A 21,715-nucleotide genomic window follows, 5' to 3' on the forward strand; every position below is an offset into this window, starting at 1 on the left:
CATGAACATCTTCGGGAAGGATACAGAAGAGACTAAGAACAGTGGTTACCTATGGAAGCAAACAGAACAGCTGGAGGGATGCGGAACCAGAAGAGGCAGTAGACTGTTCACTTAGGTATTTGGATATTTTAAAAATATGCTCTAAGATTAAATTAATCAAGAACTAAAAACAGAGGACTGTCATAAATGTTAAAATTAAACTTTCATTGATTCACATCTGCTGACATATTGAAATAAGAGCAAACAAAAACTTAAATCACATTGTGCTATGATGTAGAAGTCAGTGATCCAAAATTAGGAGACTTAGGGTCTGCCTCTAAGCTCTCTAGTAAACTCATTCTGTTAGCACCAGGTATTGTATGGAAACCAACTTGACAATATATTTCATAAAAAAAAAAAAAAAAAAACAAAACAACACCTCATTCTGTTGATTTTAACAAATAATTCCTCTGGGTCTCAGCTTTCCTATTTTTAAATTTGTTTTTAATGTTCATTTATTTTTGAGAGAAGCAGAGACAGAGTGTGAGCAGGGGAGGGGCAGAGAGAAAGGGACACAGAATCCGGAGCAGCCTCCAGGCTCTGAGCAAGCTGTCAGCACAGAGCCTGACGCGGGGCTTGAACTCACAAAATGCAAGATCATGACGTGAGCTGAAGTCGGACGCTTAACCAACTGAGCCACCCAAGCACCCCTCAGCTTTCCTATTTTTAAATAAGTACTTTGGGCAAAATGATCTCTACTGTCATTTCTTGCTGTAACTTTCTATAATGCTCAAAAAAAGGAATTCAGGGCAATGTTAGATTTCTGTGAAAACAACATTTTAAATGTATTAATTGGCCTATCCTAAGTGCCAAATAATCAGGGAAAAGAGCCAGACAGGCCAATAGTACTTAAAAGAAACCAAAATGGTACCATGCTGAGTGTGGTGGTTTTTCAAAGATGAAAAATGTTTCAAGCTAACAGATCTTTCTTGTTTTAATGTCCTTGTATGATCTTCAGAAGATCTGTAGCACACAATCGCCAAAACAAAGTCAACTTTAAAAAGCCAAAGTGTTGCTCTGGCTGCCATATTATCCCAAGAACTTTCCACCATCTGGGCTGGAAACGTCCTAAAACAAACTACTGTTGGAGCAAGTTATTAATTTCATGTGAAGAAAAAAAGGACAGGCGCCTTGACCTTGCACTGCTCTGCTAGGGCAGAGTGGAACACTTGGATAAAGACAAAAGCCTTCATGAAATGGGTGTTAGTGTTGGCTAAGGACAAAGTCAACGAATACGGAGGAGAAAAACATCCTCCTTTTTTACTTACTATTGGATAAGAAAACGGACAGTACTGTAAATGGAACATATGTTTAACAAAAACAACTGACAAATTCAAAGGACTGAGACCAAAATTTAGAATTATCACTGTCACGCCACCAAGGATACTGTGAAAGTAAAGTACGAGGAAAGACTAAGAAGGAGTGCAGTGTATCACAGATGCTGTCAGTAGTTTTGGGGCTGGTTTTAAAAGTGAACAAAATCAAAGACACGGTAATACCTTTTGTTTATACAAATCTTAATAGTGGAACAGAAAGTGCCTGGAGACTAGGAGTCAAAAAAATCTGGATTCTAGTCTCAGAACTGTCACTCATTACCTTCATAAGCCACCTCACCTGTCGACTTCATCTTATGTAAAAATCAAGGGGGCAGATCAAATAAACTCAAATATCCATTCCGTCTTTTCGTGGTTTCTTAAAGAGCCAGTGCTCTACATATAACAATGCATCAAACACATCAATAAAATATAGCCACGTAACTTCTTGAAATGGTTATATGGATGTCCAGACTCCAATTATGCCAACTTAAAAATGTTGCATTCATAAAACAAGAAACAGAGGAAAAAGAGTTCTCAGGAATTGAAAATGATTGCTAAACCATCTCACTCGTAATGAGAAAATACATGTAAGACTCACACTACGATTTCCATTTTTAATTTACAAAAAAGTTTATGCAATATTGGCAAGGCTCTGGTAAATGATTTTGGTGAGACTATAATTGGTATAATCTAGGGTGCCTGGGTGGCTCAGCTGAGCATCCAACTTCAGTTCAGGTCATTTTCTTGCAGTTGATGGGTTCGAGCCCCACACCAGGCTCTGTGCTGACAGCGTGGAGCCTGCTTGGGATTCTCTCTGTCCTCTCTCTCTCTCTGCCCCTTCCCCATGCTCTCCCTCTCTCTCTCAAAATAAATAAATAAATTTCAAAAAATAATAATTGATATCATCTCTTTAAGGGACAGTTTGGGTTTTTTAACCAAATTTATATTCTTATCAAATTTTAAACTGTACACACTTAATAGCAATTCTAAAACTTATATGATGGCTATATCTGTACACATGCATGAAGTTAATTTATGTACATGTAGTATATCACCACAATGGAATATTATTTGGTGCTAAAAACGAATGAGCTATAAAGCCATGAACATGGAAGAACCTGAGATGAATACTGCTAACAAAGCTAACTGGAAAAGGCTACAGACTGTACGGTTCCAACTGTATGACATTCTAGAAAAGGCACAACTAAGGAGACAGCAGAAGGATCAGTGGTGGCTACGGGATGAACAGGCAGAGCACAGAGGACTTTCAGGGTAGTGAGTCTACTCTTGTAATACTATTAATGGTGGATCCAGGTCATTTCCCGTTTGGTAAAACCTATTCTACGTATGATGCATGAAGAGTGAACCCTAATATAAACCGTGACTTTGGGTGATAATGCTGTGTCAATGTAGGTTCCTCGACTGCAGCAAATGTCCTACTCCGGGGTGGGATGTTGCAGGGGGGTAGGAGTGCTACACAAGTGTGGGGACAAGGATTAGATGGGAATTCCCTGTATTTTCTGCTCAATTTGGCTGTGAATCAAAAACTGCTCAGAAAACTGAAGCCTACTAATTCAAAGAAAAAGAAATAGCATTATTTAGAAATATATATACATAAAGGTATAATAACGGTAAAGATTTCTATAAACCACCCAAACAGTTAAACATCAAAAATGACTGTCTCTGGGGAGGAAAGAAATCAAAAGGATAGGACAAACAGCATTTGTTCTCATCATAAGCCCTCCGTGCTATCTGTTTTTTTCCAAAGTCATGAGCACACATGGATTACCATTAAAATAATTCCGTCAGGGGCGCCTGCGTGGTTCAGTTGGTTAAGTGTCTGACTCTCGATTTCAGTTTAGGTCATCATCTCTTTCTCATTCATGTGTTCAAGCCCCGTGTTGGGTTCTGTGCTGCCACTGTGGAGCCTGCTTGGGATTCCTCTCTCTCTCTCTCTCTCCCTTTCTCTCTGCCCCAACCCTGCATGCATGCACACTCTCACTCTCTCTCAAAATAAATAAATTAAAAAATAAAATAAAATAAATAAAATAATTGCATCAGTATCAATGGCCAGTATTAAATATCCATGTGTAATGTAATCTGGATTATACATGTGTATAATATACATGTATAATGTAATCTGGAAAAGAAATTACTCTGTCAAGAATTAACTTATGTAAGTGACACAAAATTAAAAAGAAAAAAAATCAATTCTTTGCTTGAAGAATTAAACTTTGCAATTATTACTATCAAACTTCCTCATTCATACTTTGCTATCCATGTACTAATAACAGCAAGAGAAATTAACAAATGTATTCCGTGCCAGTCTTGGTTTTATGACAGTAAAAATTCTTTGAAGGCAGAGAGTCAGTGTTTTCAGGGCCACCTAAGAATCCTGCAAACTGACCTTAGGAAATGCATATCCCTTCTACTCCAGAGACATCATATAGAAGATGAAAGGGCTAGGCTAAAGAAAAGCTGAATTCTCGTTCTAAAAATCCAACGATTATCTGGCTCATAACCTGCAAGCAAAATATGCAAACAGGCAAAATGATAGCCAGGATTCAGGACCCCACTTCTGCTGCTGCTAATCTTTCCCACCAAAGGCCAGGTTGGCACCAGTCCTCCCGGGCAGCCAAACACGACAGAAACTCCCTTCGGTTCCCACATGATTCAGCCTTGTTCTCTGCAATCTCAGACATCATGTGCCCTCTGCCCACTATACTTGTTGGTGACCCAGTGCTGCTCCTTTTCACTGAGAAGTCTAAAATAGGAAAATTAACTCAGAGAGCAAATGTATTCAGTGTTTTTCTTGAGTACTCAGGATGCATAAGACAATACACTTTTATAATCCTAAAGCATTTTAAAATGTGCAAAAGCATCTTCAAATGCACTGCTCTGGCAACACAGTAGGCAGTGAGAACACCAGGCAGACCTCATCTGGGTTCAGGGGCTCCCTCTCAGCCGCTGGCCACTCCACTGCATCTAAGGACATGATGTACAGCTTGGCTGTTCCTCCAACAGCCACAGGAGTTGATCGCCAAACTCATGCACTTCAATTTCCTTATCTAAAATGCTGAACAGCTGAACTAGATGTCTTCAAATGTCTTTTCCAAGTATCAATTTCTGGTCTGATCTATTACCCCTAACTTTAAAATGAGAATACTGAGACGTGGAGGACATCGCCTGTTAGCAGAAGAGTTGGGATTCAAGCCCGATCTTCTGGATTCAGAATTAGTAATGTCTTTTCCTTACCACACAGTATGTCCTATACTTCTTAACAATCAGTTGTGCAATTATGAGCCATCTGAGCACATAACTTATAAAATCAACATGATTTGTGGTACTGGAGGTGTTTTAGTCAGACTTCCATCAACATGGTAGACCTCTACATATTTTTTAAAAATTTAGCTGAGAACCCCCCTCCTCGCCACACCAGACTTCAGTAAACATGGTCAAGGTTTGGATAGTTTTTAAGAACTTAACTGAGATCCCCCCCTCCTCACCACACCAGAAATCAATTTTCAAACTAAAAAGCTGTTGTGAACTTAATATATAATACCGTCTTGGCATATGAAAATGCTATCACCTTTAATTCGGGGCACGTAATGACAAAAATCCCTAATTCAATCAGAAAGCCATACTAGGCATTTCCCTACAGCACCTACAACTTGAACACGGACTTGCTCTTTCAGCTACCTGCTCTGCTGAGGCTGGATCTGGAGAAGGGTTTAGGTGTTAACATGCGGGGCTTCTACAGAAAGGCATTTTGTCGATAGTCTAGCCCTTCACTGCCAGCAATGGGTCCTCTAGTTCCCTCACTGTCCCCATCAACTGTAGACTTCATAAAGTAACTGTTCATGGTTTTTCACACTCTCAAACCTTCTCAATGGTAGCACCAAAGTTTTCGAATTTTCCAATTTTCCACAGGATAACATCTAAGCCAATATCATTAGTTTATGGGTCAAATAAATATGCATTTCATATCATTCTATTACATTTTGGAAACCCTATGGATAAAGTGATTTAACAAATAAGATTCTTATTCAGTTTCATCCCTTCCCAAACACTTCCAGAATGGATTTTAGAAAAACAGCTCTAAAAGTACCTTCTTTTACATCTTAATAAACAGAGAACTCTAAACATAGTCAAATCGTCAGTCTTTCTAAAATTCAAGTCTTTGCCGCCTGGGTGGCTCAGTCGGTTGAGCGTCCGACTTCACTCAGGTCACGATCTCACGGTCCGTGAGTTCGAGCCCCGCGTCGGGCTCTGGGCTGATGGCTCAGAGCCTGGAGCCTGCTTCAGATTCTGTGTCTCCCTCTCTCTCTGGCCCTCCCCCCATTCATGCTCTGTCTCTCTCTGTCTCAAAAATAAATAAATGTTAAAAAAAAATTTTTTTTAAATTCAAGTCTTTGCCCCATCAAACAACACAGTCCATCCCTAATCTCCCACAAACCCTCTGCTCTAATCAAGCTAGTGGACTTATGAGGACGCCTGGGTGGCTCAGTAGGTTGGATGTCCAACTCTTGATCTCCGCTCAGGTCATGACCCCAGGGTCGTGGGATTGAGCCCCATGTTGGGCTCCACACTGAGCATGAAGCCCCCTTGGGAGTCAGTCAGTCTCTCTCTCTCTCTGCCCCCTCCCCCACTTGAGCTCTCTCTTGCTCTTTTTAAAAACAAAACAAAACAAAAAACTAATGCACTTATGATTCCTCAAATTCATTATTTACACTCAAGAGGCCCTGGGCCGACTCCTCTCTGGCTCTTCGATGGCCGAGCCGCTGCTAATCACGACAGCCCCAGTGACTAGCACTCAGCACTGCTCCTCCTCCTGGGCAATCTTTCTACGTACTTATCCATCTCCAAGCTCTTCAGAAACCACACCTTTCTTTGTCCAGGGCCTAGTAAAGTATAGACACACGGCATATTCCCAATACAGGTTTTTGAGAATGAACTTAATGAAAGAGAGATTATTATACTGTAAAGGGATAATCTGAGGACTACTGAGATATAAAGTTGACTGTCCCTAAACTCAATGGTCTCAGACCACTCAGCATTTATAACTAATCTACCATTTCCTTAAATACTGTCAGACGTTATTTCTCCGCGTTTCTGTTTCTATAGCCCCCTTCTACTACTAACGTCTATAGGACACCTAGTTTCTATAATACAACGTACCATCTGCAAAGGGCTTTGAGCCACTGCATTTGCCATGGAATGTGCCTTAGCACAATACTGTCTGCATACAGACTAGATGAGGACAAACAAAATGCTTTCAGCACACTGGACAGGTTGTGCCCCTACTATCTCAGCCATTCGACAAATATTTGCTGAGAGCCTACCATGTGCCGAATGGCCTGAACACTAATGGTAACAACAATGAGCAAAGCAAACGCAGGCACAGGAACAGTCCTGGTTTTCACGGAGCGTTCCTCCTAATCTTATTTGAGGGAAACAAGCAAGAAGAGTAATAGCTAATATGGAAAGTAGTGGTAAGTGTCGAGTAGAGACAAAAAACAAAGCATGACGACAGAACAGAGAATGAGAGGGGTCCTATTTCAGGGTGGTCAGAGCAGCTGCTTCTAAGAAGCAGGCCTCCTCGGAGCACAAGGAAGCATGATGGTGAGGACACGAGCCACACGGGTACCTGAGGGGGGATGTTCAAGGCAGAAGAAGAAAAGAGGGCAAAGGCCCTGGAGACAGGGAGTGGGCTGGCACGTCCTAAATTAGCAAGGACACCTGTGTGGCTGAAACTGAATGAGTGACACGGATGAGGTCAGCGGAGAGCGTCAGCACCCCCCGTACTCGAGTGGTAGGCAAAGTCACACTGCACGAGTAGAGACGCCCAGAAAAAGGCAATCGATTCGGGGTATCTCATCTAAAAGAAGAATGTTCTTAGATTAAATCATAACTGGAAAATCTGCAAATCGGGGCCAGGCTGAGAATTAAACAGCCCTAGTCCTCAACGAGTTCACAGGTTGATAAAGAGAACACAGAAATGGATCTCAGAAGAAGAGGCTGTACATCCGACCTGGGGCCGGTGGGATGGCCCACTTGGAGCCAACCTCACAGGGACCTGTATGGAGTGGTAGCCGTAGAGAAGGGTAGGACCCATGGTTGACAAGAGCATCATCATATACAGCTAAGAGGGATGGCTTTCACAAAAACAACACCAAAGACAGACAAAAAGACAGACAAGTTAAGAAATCCAATTCAAGGGGTGCCTGGGTGGCTATGCCAGCTAAGAATCGGACTCCTGATTTCAGGGCAGGATCGCACGAGGAGCCCCGCGTCCGGCTCTGCGTTGCCAGATTCTTGGGATTCTCTCTGTCCCCCTCTCTCTCTGTCTCTCCCCTGCACGCGCACTCTCTCAAAATAAATAAATAAACCTTGAAAAGAAGAAACCCACTTCAAGTTCTCCAAATAACTTCTATCTCATAATGAGATAGCCTCACGAGCAAACCTAAGTATTGGGCCCACCCTGTGTCAGATGTTCCATTACTGCTCTGCTGCTGGGGCCCTTCCAAAGCTCAACCACTGGGCTGCGTCACCCGGGTCTCATTCAACCCCCAACAGAAACACCGCGAGGACCGATTCACAAACTCTAAGTGTTACGCGTTCAACTCTGTCATGCCAAACCATTTCTTGTATTACACCCTCTATTCATGTCTTGAGGAAAATACCTTCATCTTACTTAAGTTATTCCTTCCCAGTCACTTCCTTGAGATCACAGAGAAGGCAGAGCAAAGCACAGGCTTTTACTGAATTCTAGTGGGATCTACCCAATATACACTGAAAAATGCCAAGTCATGACCCTGTGAACGACTTAGCCTTTATTTGAAATATATAAATGCTGAGAGGTATGGAGTAAAGAACGGATTCCTGGAAGATGTGCTATTTTAATCAGGCTTTGAAGATTAGCATCTCATAGAATTATTATTTTACCAAAATATCCAACTATCAGAGAAGCAGTTTCCACTAACTCCTTACAAGTCAATCTTTATTACAAGTGAATTCCCACAAACTCTGGGAGTTTATCTAAACTACTACAGTTGATCCTGATCTCTTAATAATAAATAACCAGTTTTTTTTTTTTTAATTTTTCTGATTATTTCTTTTGAAGGAGAGCGAGACAGAGCATGAGCAGGGGAGGAGCAGAGAGAAAGGGAGACACAGAGTCCCAGTTGTAAGTTGCCCTCGGTGGTTGCTAACACACTGCATTCCTCATGGGGCACCTGGGTGGCTCCGTCGGTTAAGAATCCGACAGCTCAGGTCTTGATCTCACAGTTCCTGAATTCGAGTCCCACATCGAGTGAGCTCGAGCCCTGCTTTGGGTGAACTTGAGCCCTGCTTCAGGTAAAACATGAGCTGGGTGAGCCCACTTCTCTCTCTCGCTCTTTCTCTCGCTGTCTCTCGCTCTCTGCCCCTTGTGGGATTCTCTCCCTCTGCCTCTCTCTCTGCCCATCGCTTACGCCCTCTCTCTCTCTCGAAACAAACCAACCAACAAACAAAACACTGCCTTCCTCCTGCTCTCGCCTGCTGGCACCGCACTGGCATGTTAAACATGACAAGTTACATTGAGGCTGGGGATGGTCACCATCCCCAGCTCTCACCAGTGTGAGAGCATCCCCACTTTTCAAGTTAATATTCCCCCTTACGTCAGAAGTGGATCCACCACACTGCACTACGGTTATAGTAGTTGAACCATTTAAAATAGTAGTTTGGTTTCACATGGAAACCGTTACTAAGACAAACCTTCTTGTAGAATGGAGTTCCAAGAACATTAAATCATCAGAAATTGTTTCAGCAGCTGGTTAAAGCTGAGTGTACATAATATAAGACATCTGGTTGTCTGTGCATTTTCAGTTCATTTAAAAAAGTATAAACACATTAAAACACCGAAATGTTTGATATATTGCAACACTGTCTGCTTGCTCCTCAAGGGTGTTTAAGTGGCTGGTCTATTCATTGCATTCAAGGCTTATTTGCCAGCTAAAGAGATTTATTTATATTTCCATCCACCCTAACTTCACCAAGACATTTTATTAACAAAGGAGGAAAAAAACAAAAAAGAATGTACTCACTGAGGATATATCTTAAATTGCTGGTATTCGATAATGACATATGCATAATAGAGATGAAACTTTTAAAAATTAAGTCAAGGAGCACCTGGGTGGCTCAGTCGGTTAAGCGTCCGACTCTTGGTTTCGGCCCACGTCATGATCTGATAGTTCATCAGATCGAGCCCCGCATAGGGCTCTGTGCTGACAGTGAGAAGCCTGCTTAAGATTCTCTCTCTCCCTCTCTCTCTGCCCCTTCCCTGCTCATGCTCGCTTGCTCTCTCTCTCTCTCCCTCTCTCAAAATACATTTTAAAAAAACATTAAAAAAAACTAAGAACACACGAAATATCGCACGTACTATGACAAGTAGATAGTAGACGATATAGGTGTTCCCCTTCCCACGTTTGACCATATGTAACAGAAACCTGACCACGGTGGCTTAACCAAAATAAGTGTTTATTTTTGTCACTTCAGAAGAAATCCTAAGATAAGCCACCCAGGGCTGGTGTAATAGTTCCATAGTAACATTCATATCCCAGGCTCCTGGGACACTATTCTTCGCAGGTGGCACTCACCATAATGGTTTCAGGACGACCCAAGCACCGCCTCCGCATCCCAGGGAGGGAGAGATGGGTAACGGACAAGCTGAAGGCCTGCCCCCCTCCCCCCCCAAACAATACTGGCCATCTGTTAGAAAAAGGGCAAGAAGGGCCATCAGAAGTGCAAGGAACTGTGTCGCTCACAGAGTTCAACTTCCACAGGACCTTGTCCCCTGTACCCTTCCCCACCCGGCGATTCCTCAGTTGCCTCAGCCCCACCTTCCAAGCTGCACATCATCAGACCAAGTCCCGACAGGGTTTGGTAGTTGTCGTTTCTAAATCCAGATTACAATTCTGGATGCTGGACCTGTGCACAACAGAGGCCGGGAGCCCGTTTTCTCACAAACACCTGGTCCTTCCTGTTTGGGCCACAGGCAAGCAGCACACAGGTCCAATGATATCACCACGTTAACTGGGATTTTGTCCTCATCAGTCTCAAAATCTTTGTCTTTATTTAAAAAATAATTCCTGGGGCGCACCTGGGTGGCTCAGTTGGCTAAGTGTCTGACTCTTGATTTGGGCTCAGGTCATGATCTCACGGTTGTGAGATTGAGCCCTGTATAGGGCTCTGCACTGGGCATAGAGCCTGCTTAAGATTCTCCCTGTCTCTCCCTCTGCCCCTCCCCTATTTGAGCGCTCGCGCTCTCTCTCTCTCTCTCTCTCTCTCTCTCTCTCTCTCTCTCTCTTCTCTCTCTGTAAGTAAATAAATAAATAAATCCTTTAAGTGCGCCTGGCTGGCTTGTTTAGTAGAGCATGCAACTCTTGATCTCAGAGTTGTTAAGTCTGAGCTCCATGTTGGGTATAGAGATTACTTTAAAATCTTTAGGGGCACCTGGATGGTTAAGTGTCTGGTTCTTGATTTCAATTCAGGTCTTGATCTCAGGGTGGTGAGTTCAAGCCCCACACTGGGTTCCATGCTGGGCATGAAACATACTTAAAAAAATTAAAAAATAAAAAAAATTTTTTTTTAAATAATAATTCTTTTAAAATATGCATTCTTGGGGCACCTGGGGAGCTCATATTGAGCTTTGGACTTCAGCTCATGTCATGATCTCGCAGTTTGCAAGTTCGAGCCCCGCATCAGGCTCCGTGCCGACAGTGTGGAGCCTGCTTGGGATTCTCTCTCTCTCTCTCTCTCTCTCTCTCTCTCTCTCTCTCTCCCTCCCTCCCTCCCTCCCTCCCTCTGTCTCAAAAAAAAAAAAAATTTAATGAAAAAGACTGAATTCTCAATGGGGTGATATTACCCACAAGAGAGTGAAAACTCATTCTTCAGGGGTGAAAAAACTTCACAGATATTATAATGGTTTGTGGCCGTCCAAAGGGCCACAGTACATAAAGATACATTCAGTCTATCTGGGGTATTCAAATTTCATTTGTGGGGAGAGGCAATTTAAAAAATGTCTAAAAAGGCCTTAGAGAGACAATTTTTTTTTAAACAAAAGTTGAGAGTAACTGCTTTAAAAGTAACATTTTATAGCATACAAGAATTGCATTCGGCTGTAGTGACAGAAATCCAGTTACAATAAACAAGTATTTTTCTCACATGAGAAGGGGGTGAAAGTGGCAAGGGGGCACTGGTAGTTGATGACTTTGGTTCAGCAGCTCAATGATGTCAAAGCAGAATTTTCTGTGGGTCCCCTGACTCATGCAAAGATGGCCACACAATTCAAATTACCTGGTCCCACATTCCAGATAGCAGGAAAGAAGAGCTGTCAAGAAAAAGATACATCTCCTAGCTGAGGCAGGTGCCCTTTAAAAAGCTTTACCCAGAAGTTTTTTGGGTTTTTTTAAAAAAAATTTTTTTAGCATTTATTCATTTTTGAGAGTGAGACAGCACGTGAGCGGGGGACAGGTAGAGAGAGAGAGGAAGACACAGAATCCGAGGCAGGCTCCAGGCTCTGAGCTGTCAGCACAGAGGCCGACGCAGGGCTCGAACCCATGTACTGTGAGATCCTGACCTGAGCCAAAGTTGGACGCTCAACCGACTGAGCCATCCAGGTGCCCCTACCCAGAAGTTTTACTGGAAGATGTCCCCTTACATCTCAGGGATCACACCTATCTTCAAAAAAGGCTAGAAATGGAAATCCAACCTCTCCAAAAGAGGTCAGGAAGTAAGGAAGAAGGGGAGCATGCTGGGTGGCTAACTAGCTGCCTCTACCACATACGGATTAGAGTCTCTCTTACATCCTACTTACAGAGCTCTGTAAGATATCGCTACGGAGATTAATTGTGCCTACCATTTGCTCAATATTCCTAAAGATCAGTTTATTTTCCCCTGAACATAAAATTCTTATTTTGAAAATGCAGAGTGAGAGTATAAATATTAGGCAAAAGATACAGATGAACTCCATGGATGTACACAGAGACATACATAAAACGCATACATAACAATACTACACCAGAGGGGCACCTGAGTGGCTCCGTCAGTTAAGTGTCCAACTTTTGACTCGGCTCAGATCAGATCTCATAGCTGTGAGATCGAGCCCTGATTCGGGCTCCTCACTGGGCGTGAAGCCTGCTTAAGATTCTCTCTCCCTCTTTTTTTTTTTTTTTTAATTTTTTTTTTAACGTTTATTTATTTTTGAGACAGAGAGAGACAGAGCATGAACAGGGGAGGGTCAGAGAGAGAGGGAGACACAAAATCTGAAACAGGCTCCAGGCTCTGAGCTGTCAGCACAGAGCCCGACGCGGGGCTCGAACTCACAGACCGCAAGACCATGACCTGAGCTGAAGTCGGACGCTTAACCTACTGAGCCACCCAGGCGCCCCTCTCTCTCCCTCTTCTTATGCATCCCTGTCCCACTCGCTAGTGTGCACAGGCGTGCTCTCTCAAACAAAAACAAAACCAAAACCCACACCAGGACCCACAAACTCTTTGACGTGATCAATTACCATCTTCAATATACAAAAGAAGATAAAACAAATCCCGGCTGAGCCAGAACTTACAAGAGTGGAATATCAGTGATTAACTGCATCAAACAACAGAGCAATTCTTCCAAAAGATCTTCAGAGTCAGAACCTGGTAAGACACATAAATGGTTTTTTAACAAAGCGTAAAACAGAATTGAGCTTTTAGTTCAGTCTTCATTTCTAATAAGAATAACAAGTTATGATTACATAAAGTCAGATGCTGTATGTTGACCTCTAATAAAATCCGAACCATGAGCAAGTTAGCACATACTACGATCTTCATCTAGTATAGGAATTTTGAACGTTAGCTATTAAGTATGTAACTTTTAACACATCAAAGTCTCTTATGGTTCTGTAGGGTAGCAGTTTTCAAATCTCTTATTTTACACCATGTTGTTTCATATAAAATCTTACACTATAGTGAAATATATAAAATAGACCAAAAAATCAAGCTGCTCTAGCTACTTTGTTTGCATCATGAGTAGAATACCTATACTTCTTCCCCCCAGTAAACACGTGACCAAACACTGGATCTCCTTGATGGGCCCCAGAGCACCGTTCTGAACCCGTGGGGCTCCACAGATCACAGACCGAAACCCACCAAGAGGCCAACCACCCCTTTACAAGAGCCAAAGGTAAAATGGCTTTCCTGAGTCACAGAGGAAGTGGCAATGGCAGGATGCAAAAGAAGCATCCAGAAGAAATGCTCCTCTGTCCCAAACTGCTCTAAGCGACCATCTCATTTCCAAAGTCAATCAAATCAGCAGCTCACGTGACTTCTGGCTGTGGATGCTACTGACACCTACTCCTTCACAGAATTCTTTCCCCCCTCAGGTCCTACGACACCTGATTTCCAATCTAGTTCTTTTTCTATTCGTTCTCAGGATCCACTTCCTTAGCATTTCTGTCGACTACTGCGGTGTTACTGGCTTCCTCTCTTCCTGCTCCCTATGTCCTCCTTCATCAACCATCACTTACACACGGGTGATTCCTACACCTGCACTTCCCCTCTTGGCCTCGCCACTGAACTGCTTATCTCTATATCCAATGGCTTACTGGCCACCTCCACCTAGATGCTTCAGTAGTACCCCAACTCCGTGTGTTCAAACCTGACCCCACCTTTCCCAATCCACCTATTCTTTCTACTTTCTTCTGGTGACTGCATCAAGAAGCCAGGGCCAAACCCAGACTATGCTCCCGTAGCTTTCTTAACCAATCTCTAGGTCCACTCTAGGCAGGCACAGCCTACCTCTCGGATGGTTCCTCTTTTCTGCACTCCTCGTCAGGCTTCTGTTACTTCATCACCTCAGCTCAGTTAAACCAGCTCACTAAACTCAAACTCACTCCTGATCTTCTTTCAACTCCCACCTTCAATTTTCCTCCTCTCCAACCCAGACTCCAGCCTGCTGCCAGACAGAGCTAACCCAACTCCTTCCTTTCTCTCTCCTGGCTTACTTCCTTTCAACTACTTTAAGCTGAACACAAGGCATGAGAAAAAACTCCACGTGCAAAAGTACCGCATGCCAGACGCTTCAAGACACAGGCCCTGTACCCCTTTCTACCATGACCCCTCCCCATTATTCACAATTTATACTCCAACAACAACACAACTTATATTCAGACCAAATCGGCTACCTGCAACACGCCATTTCATGCCTCCTCAACAACATTCCCTCTGCCGAGCCTGCCCTCCGACGATAAAAACCTGACTTTTTTAAGGGCCAATTTTTATCCATCTGGATCCTCCACAGCCTTCCTCTCCTCCATAAAACCCAACTCTCCTGCCTCACTCTGAGTAAAAATAATCATCTACAAAGCACCTTGCCTCATGCATGGGTCTTTCACTGCATGTGTTGGTTACATTATGCCCTGACTCCTGCCTCTATGTGGGAAGGCTCCTCCTGTACTCTGTACTTCTCGAGGATGAGGACTGACAAAGAGCTTCACACACACACCATGTACACTAAAGACATGTCTGCTGAACTAAATTAACCCAGGCGTCTAGGAGAAACTAGTGGTTATTTCTGAGGCATCAGCACACTTGGAGCTTCAAAGTTTAGCAATTCTTTTTTCTAGACCACCATATGACCTGGTACTCAGAAATTATGAAGAAATTCCTTCCTGCCTTGCTACAAACACAACTGGAACAGTAACCCTCTGAGAGGTAAATGCAGAACTTGAAGAAAATACTAAATCACACTGACCACAACGATCAGTGCTAAAAAGAACACACAGCAAGAATCAAGTTCAATAACTACCTTAAATCTATTCGAGCAGTGCCAGGCTTAGCTCAACTAGTGAAGAAAGTAAAATTTGGAGATATGTAACACTGGTCTCTGAGGCTGCACCACACAAAGTACACATAACTAAAATCCTTCTCATTGCAAAAGCCGTCCAACATAACCCAAGTGAGCCAATAACCTACTCCAAGTTGATTTGCTGGCATACAATCTATACCCAATTCAAGCTTGAGAAATGTCATTTGCTGGCTCATCCTACAGAACGGAGTGACACAGACCCAAGTAAGGACATTTAAAATCAATCATTGATTCCCTGAAGAACATTTCAGACCAAATCAGCAGACCACTCGAACGGTGTCCCCTGTTCAGCCAAGTAGTCAGCAGTCTGTTAATTACAGAATGTGAGGGAACAAATGCCGAGGACCCACACATGGTTGGATTTTTTTCCTTTCAGGGGTATAAACACATCTCATTCTCAACTCTTAACACCCTGAGAAGGACTTTGTATTCTATGTCACGTGCCATCCAAATCCTGACTTCGGCCAAGATTATAGCGTAGGTCAATTAAGGAGTCTATTCACAGCTTTGTCATCAACCTACCAATGAAAATGACGATAAATACATTTCATGCAAGTGAAATGTACCATTTCAAGGCCAAAACTCTAACAGAAGACAAGAATACGCAATTTCCAGGTGAAATCTCAGACAACTTCCACTTCCTAAAACAAAATATCCCTACAGAATACCATATTCTTATGTCTGGGACTAATCTAGAAGCAGATAATTGTGTATCAAGTGAAGATGGACAAGATCCGACTGCTTACCAGATCTGATGTCCAAGCAGTGTTTCTTTCACTCAGCTTTCATTTGAGGCCAAATATCTTCCTTAGTGCCAATAAAAACAAGTAGATATAAACTCACCTGCCAAAAATTATAGTAACACTCATGCATTTCTCACAGGAAAGAGAATCTAGAAAGTCCTTGAAATCTTCAAGTCAGTGGCAAAGTAAATTGAAGTTCTATGAGCGAAGGACTTTGAACAGATTCAGTGTGTTTACTATATTGTGAAGTTTTATACCCAGAGTTTTTTTCTCTTAAAGAGTTTTAAATTGCCTCTTACAGCTTCAGTCAAATAGGCTCATATTTTCAATGTTAGCTTCTCTGAGATAACATTCATAGCTAATATTTACTGAGTACTCTACCCTTTGAGAGGCACTGTGCCAAGCATTTCATTCCTTATTCCACATTAATCCTGACAATAGCTTTTTCTGTTTTTTAAGATTTTATTTTTATGTAATCTCTACACCCAACATGGGACTTGAACTCACAACCCTGAGGTCAAGAGTTGTACAGCCCACCAACTGAGCCAGTCAGGCACCCCCCCCGCCTGATAATAACTCTTCAGAAGTAGATATGATCATCACCATTGTATTACAGACAAAGAAACCAAGGGTCAGAGAGGTCAGTTTACTTACAGTAAGTGGCAGAGACTAGATTTGAACCCAAATCCAGACGGACTCATAGAAAGAAAAAACAAAAACAAAAACAAACAGAAACAAAAACATTATGAATGATTTTTAAAGACCTGTTTCTACACAAAGTTGGAAAAAACCTGGTCCAACAACCCATGATTCACTGAAGACCCTAAATACAAACCCCTGGTAAATGAATGAGGGGAGACATATGAAATACCCTGTGTTAGGTACACATGAAAGTGATATGTTACACATTCATGAACGCATACTAGAAGTCTTTGATTTAAATATCCCATTTAGAAGGGCACCTGGGTGGCTCAGTTGGTTGAGTGACCAACTCATGATCCCAGAGTCGTGGGATCGAGCCCCGCGACAGGCTCCACACTATGGAGTGTGCATAAGATTCTCTCTCTCTCTGCTCCTCTCCCCTGCTTGTGCTCACTCTCTCTAAAAAAAAAAAAAAAAAAAAAAAAAGAAGAAAGAAAGAAAAAATAGGGAATGCCAACTGGTGCAGCCACTCTGGAAAACAGTATGGAGGTTCCTCAAAAAATTAAAAATATTAGACACAGCAATTGCACTACTAGGTATTTATCCAAAGGATACAAAAATGCTGATTTGAAGGGGGCACGTGCACCCCAATGTTTATAGCAGCACTGTCACCAATAGTCAAATTGTGGAAAGAGCCCAATGTCCACTGACAAATGGGTAAAGAAAACATGATGTATATATATCTACATACAATGGAATATTACTCAGCAATCAAAAAGAATGAAATCTTGTCATTTGCAACAACATGGATGGAACTAGAGGGTATTATGCTAAGGGAAGTAAGTCAGTCAGGGAAAAACAAATCTATGATTTCAAGAAACAACACAGATGAACATAGGGGAAGGGAAGGAAAAATAAGACAAAAACAGAGAGGGAGGCAAACCATAAGAGCCTCTTAAATACAGAGAACAAACTGAAGGTTGCTGGTGGGGTGTTGGGTAGGGCGGTGGGCTAAATGGGTGATGGGCATTAAAGAAGGCACTCGCTGGGCTGAGCACTAGGTGTTGTATGTAAGTGATGAATCACTAAATTCTACTCCTGAAACCATTATTATACTACATGCTACTAACTTGGGTTTAAAAAAAGTTAAAAATTAAAATTAAAATTAAAAAGAGAAAACTACCTAAGTTAGAAATAACCTCAAACAATGAATAAATAGAAACTGTTATTGTGAGTATTATGCAGAACAAGGCCACTGAAATCCTACTTCTATACCAGGGGTTCCCCGTTTTGAAGCCCTAACCCTGCTTCTCTGGTCGCTATGAGTGACGCCAGGGGAAGGAGCAAAGACCAGATGACAGCCACGGTCCCTTCCAACTCCAGGCATCTCCACTTGAAACTGAGCTGTTCAGTCCCCATGCAGTACGTGCTAAAACACCACACGCTCCTTAGGGAGGGAACCAGAGGAGAGCAAGATACTGTTAAAATCAAATACCTTCCACCAAAGTAGGAGGGGAAAGGGAGAGGGAGAAAATCATGAAAAAAGCACTCACTCGAGGAAGAGGGAAAGAAACAGCACTAAAGGAAAACAAAGCAGCAGCCAGAGAAAAACCTATGGGTCATTTAAATCAGGTAGCATGGAAATATTAAAACACAGAGAGCTCACTGCCGTTTCCTTTTGCATGTAGAAAGCTGCCAGTTTCTAAATGCTGCTTAAAGCCACACCGTGCCAAACACAAGTATTAAAAATATAATCAAGAACTAACAGAGCCATATGCCACAAACAGGTTCCCAAAGTGCCTCAAGAGCTTAGAGCAAAACTAACTTCCTTAAGGTGGAGGACACATAAGCTGGATTGTATTTACTATAAACTTATATTCAGAAAACCATGGTAAAGTCTGTAATTGGCAGTTTTATTTGTGAAACTAATATTGGAATTACTCTAAATTTTTTTTAAATTTTTTATTTATTTTTGATAGAGAGAGACAGAGCACAAGTGGGGGAGGGGCAGAGAGAGGCGGAGACACAGAATCCGAGGCCGGCTCCAGGCTCCAAGCTGTCAGCACAGAGCCTGACGTGGGGCTCGAACTCACAGACCACGAGATCATTACCTGGGCTGAAGTCAGACACCCAACCGACTGAGCCACCCAGGGGCTCCTGGAATTATTCTAAAATATTAAAAATCATATTGAAACTTCTAATGAGCAAAATTGAACATGCTTCTATAAAATAATCATAAGTTAAGGGAAAGCAGATGGACTCACTCTTTTCTAAAATGAAAACTGATCTACATTTTAATGTATTACACTATTTGTAAGCCTGTGCCCCACACATTCCAATAAAATCTGCAATCATTCCGGCTGCCTGCTATTACTACAATCAAATGGAAATGTTTCTAATTATACTCAAGGATAATATAGTCTTCCAGGTTTAATAAAAATACGCCTTTTTTATTTCTCAGTTGAGTATAGTATAAACACTGTTGATAACAGAAAAGAGTAGAAAACAGTTTCGTGGTACATTGTAAAAAGTTTAGAAACAGATTTTAGTGAGTAACCACTAACTAAATAGAATATATATGCGACAAGGTATTGTACTGCATAATACGTACTTAGATTCTAGGCCAATTGAAAGTTCTATCCTCTTGGGGCGCCTGGGTGGCACAGTTGGTTAAGCGTCCGACTTCAGCCAGGTCACCATCTCGCGGTCCGTGAGTTCGAGCCCCGCATCAGGCTCTGGGCTGATGGCTCAGAGCCTGGAGCCTGTTTCCGATTCTGTGTCTCCCTCTCTCTCTGCCCCTCCCCCGTTCATGCTCTGTCTCTCTCTGTCCCAAAAATAAATAAACGTTGAAAAAAAAAAATTTAAAAAAAAAAAAAGTTCTATCCTCTTAAATTCTACTTTTGTTATTTTTTTGCATTCAATTTATACTAAAAAAATAAATAAATGTACCTACTTCTACCACCCCCGATCCCCCAATCTGTTCTTTCCATCTATGAGCCTGATATATGTATAATATTTTTTAACTTCCACATATAAGAGAGATCATATGGTATTTGTCTCTGACTTATTTCACATAGCCTAATGCCCTCAAGGCTCATCCACATTGTCGGTAAATGACAGGATTTCGTTTTTTATAGCTGAATAAATATCCCATTGTGTATATATACTACATCATCTTTGTCCACTCATCCATCAATGGACACGTAGGTTATTTCCATATCTTGGGTAATGCAAATAATGCTGAAATGAACATGCAGGTACATACATTTTTTTTAATTAGTGTTTTCCTTTTTTTCAAATACCCAGAAATGGAACTGCTGGGTCATAGGGTAGTTCTGTTTTTAATTTTTTTGAGTAATCTCCATACTGTTTTCCATAGTGGTTACACCAGCAGTGTGCTGCATTCCCACCAACAGTACACAAGGGCTCACCTTTTCTCCACATTCTTGCCAACACTTGCTATTTCTAGCCTTTTTTGACCAGAGGCATTCCAACAGGTGTGAGGTGATATCTCACTGAGGTTTTGATTTGCATCTCCCAGATAATTAGTGATGTTGAGCATCTTTTCATGTACCTCTTTGCCATCTGTCTTCTTCGGTAAAATGTCTATTCAGATCATCTGCCCATTTGTAATCAGATTATTTTTCCCTATTGAGTTGTACTATATAATACATAATACATATGTGTGTATATATATTATATATAGTGTGTATATATGTACATATATGTATATATATATATATTATATATTTATGATAGCACTATGGTTTATTAAGCTGTGCCTTAGTACAGATGTTGGGGCCCCATGGTGCTCCTGAAGTAGAAAGCCCAGAATTTCTGCCAATTGTTCTTGAGCAGTGACACCAGGAAACTGACAGCTGTTCTATACAAGCTTATCATCTGTAACGTTCATGCCAGACACAGCACCTTCTTCATCTGGAATTTGATCGTGGACTTCACTTCATCCATTCTGGCCACCATGTTCTCACTGTGGGTCAGCAAGGAAGGGAACTTGCCAGCCTTATTAAGTCCCGGGCCCAGGATTCACAGGATCTGCTCAATCAAAGATTATGAAGCCAAAAAGGCATCATACTTCTTGGCCAGCTTCTTGCCTAGTTTTTTATTCCTGTTGAGTTCTTCAGCACATCAATGTCCATGTGGGGAATATCCACAGCCTTGGCCTCATCAAGTGTTGCTGGTCCCCCAAAACACATACAGAGAACTTCAGGCAGGGAGTGGACTTAAGCCCAATGGTGCCCAAGAAGCATTTGTCCTTCTGAGAGCCACAGATATTCAAGGTGATATGCAGCTCCACCATCTCCCAAAACTTCCGGCACCCACGCTGGTTCCCGTGCAGGACTTCCCGCACCGCCTCGTACAGGGTGTTACAGGAGGCTTTGCAGCTTGTGGTGCCATGCACTGCAATAACCCGAAAACAGGTCAAAAACTGTTGAATCCTTAGGCTTTTCTGTTGTTGTTGTTGTTAAGTAAGCTTTATTCCCAACTTGGGCTTGAACTCATGACCCTGAGATCAAGAGTTGGTTCCACCAACTGAGCCAGCCAGGCGCTGAGTCCTTTTATATTTTGGATATTAATCCCTTATCAGATATATGACTTGCAAGTAACTTCTTCCATTCAGTAAGTTGCTTTTTCATTTTCTTGATGGTTTCCTTTGCTGGGTAGAAACTGGTTAGTGTGATGTGGTCCCACCTGTTTATTTTCACTTTTGGGGTCAGATTCAAAAAAGTCATCTCTAAGACCTATATCAAGGGGCTTACCACCTATATTTTCTTCTAGGAGTTCTATGGTTTCAGGTCCTACATTCAAGCCTTTAATCCACTTTGAATTAATTTTTGTGTTTAGTATGAGATAGGGGTCCAGTTTCATTCTATTTATTTATTTTTTCTTTAAGTTTACATCAAAGTTAGTTAGCATATAGTGCAACAATGATTGCAGGAATACATTAATGACCCTTACCTTTAGCCTATCCCCCCTCCTACAACCCTCCAGCAAACCTCTTGTTTGTTCTCCATATTTAAGAATCTCTTACGTTTTGTCCCCCTCCCTGTTTTTATATTATTTTTGTT

At 42.0% G+C, this 21,715-nt stretch overlaps 1 protein-coding gene and 1 pseudogene across 6 annotated transcripts in view; both read right to left on the minus strand.

The window, feature by feature from the left end:
* The window catches only part of DYM (dymeclin), a 329,646-nt gene that overhangs the window by 250,463 nt on the left and 57,468 nt on the right, over window positions 1-21,715 (minus strand). For all 6 annotated transcript variants that reach the window (XM_053205580.1, XM_027068935.2, XM_053205581.1 and 3 more), the window contains one exon: window positions 12,962-13,034. In XM_053205580.1, the coding sequence (XP_053061555.1) occupies window positions 12,962-13,034 (73 nt within the window). The remainder of the gene's footprint in view (window positions 1-12,961; window positions 13,035-21,715) is intronic.
* On the minus strand, window positions 19,508-21,102 carry LOC106974937 (60S ribosomal protein L10a-like; annotated as a pseudogene).

The sequence above is a fragment of the Acinonyx jubatus genome, chromosome D3 (assembly GCF_027475565.1).
Source record: "Acinonyx jubatus isolate Ajub_Pintada_27869175 chromosome D3, VMU_Ajub_asm_v1.0, whole genome shotgun sequence".
In the NCBI taxonomy this organism is placed as follows: domain Eukaryota; kingdom Metazoa; phylum Chordata; class Mammalia; order Carnivora; family Felidae; genus Acinonyx; species Acinonyx jubatus.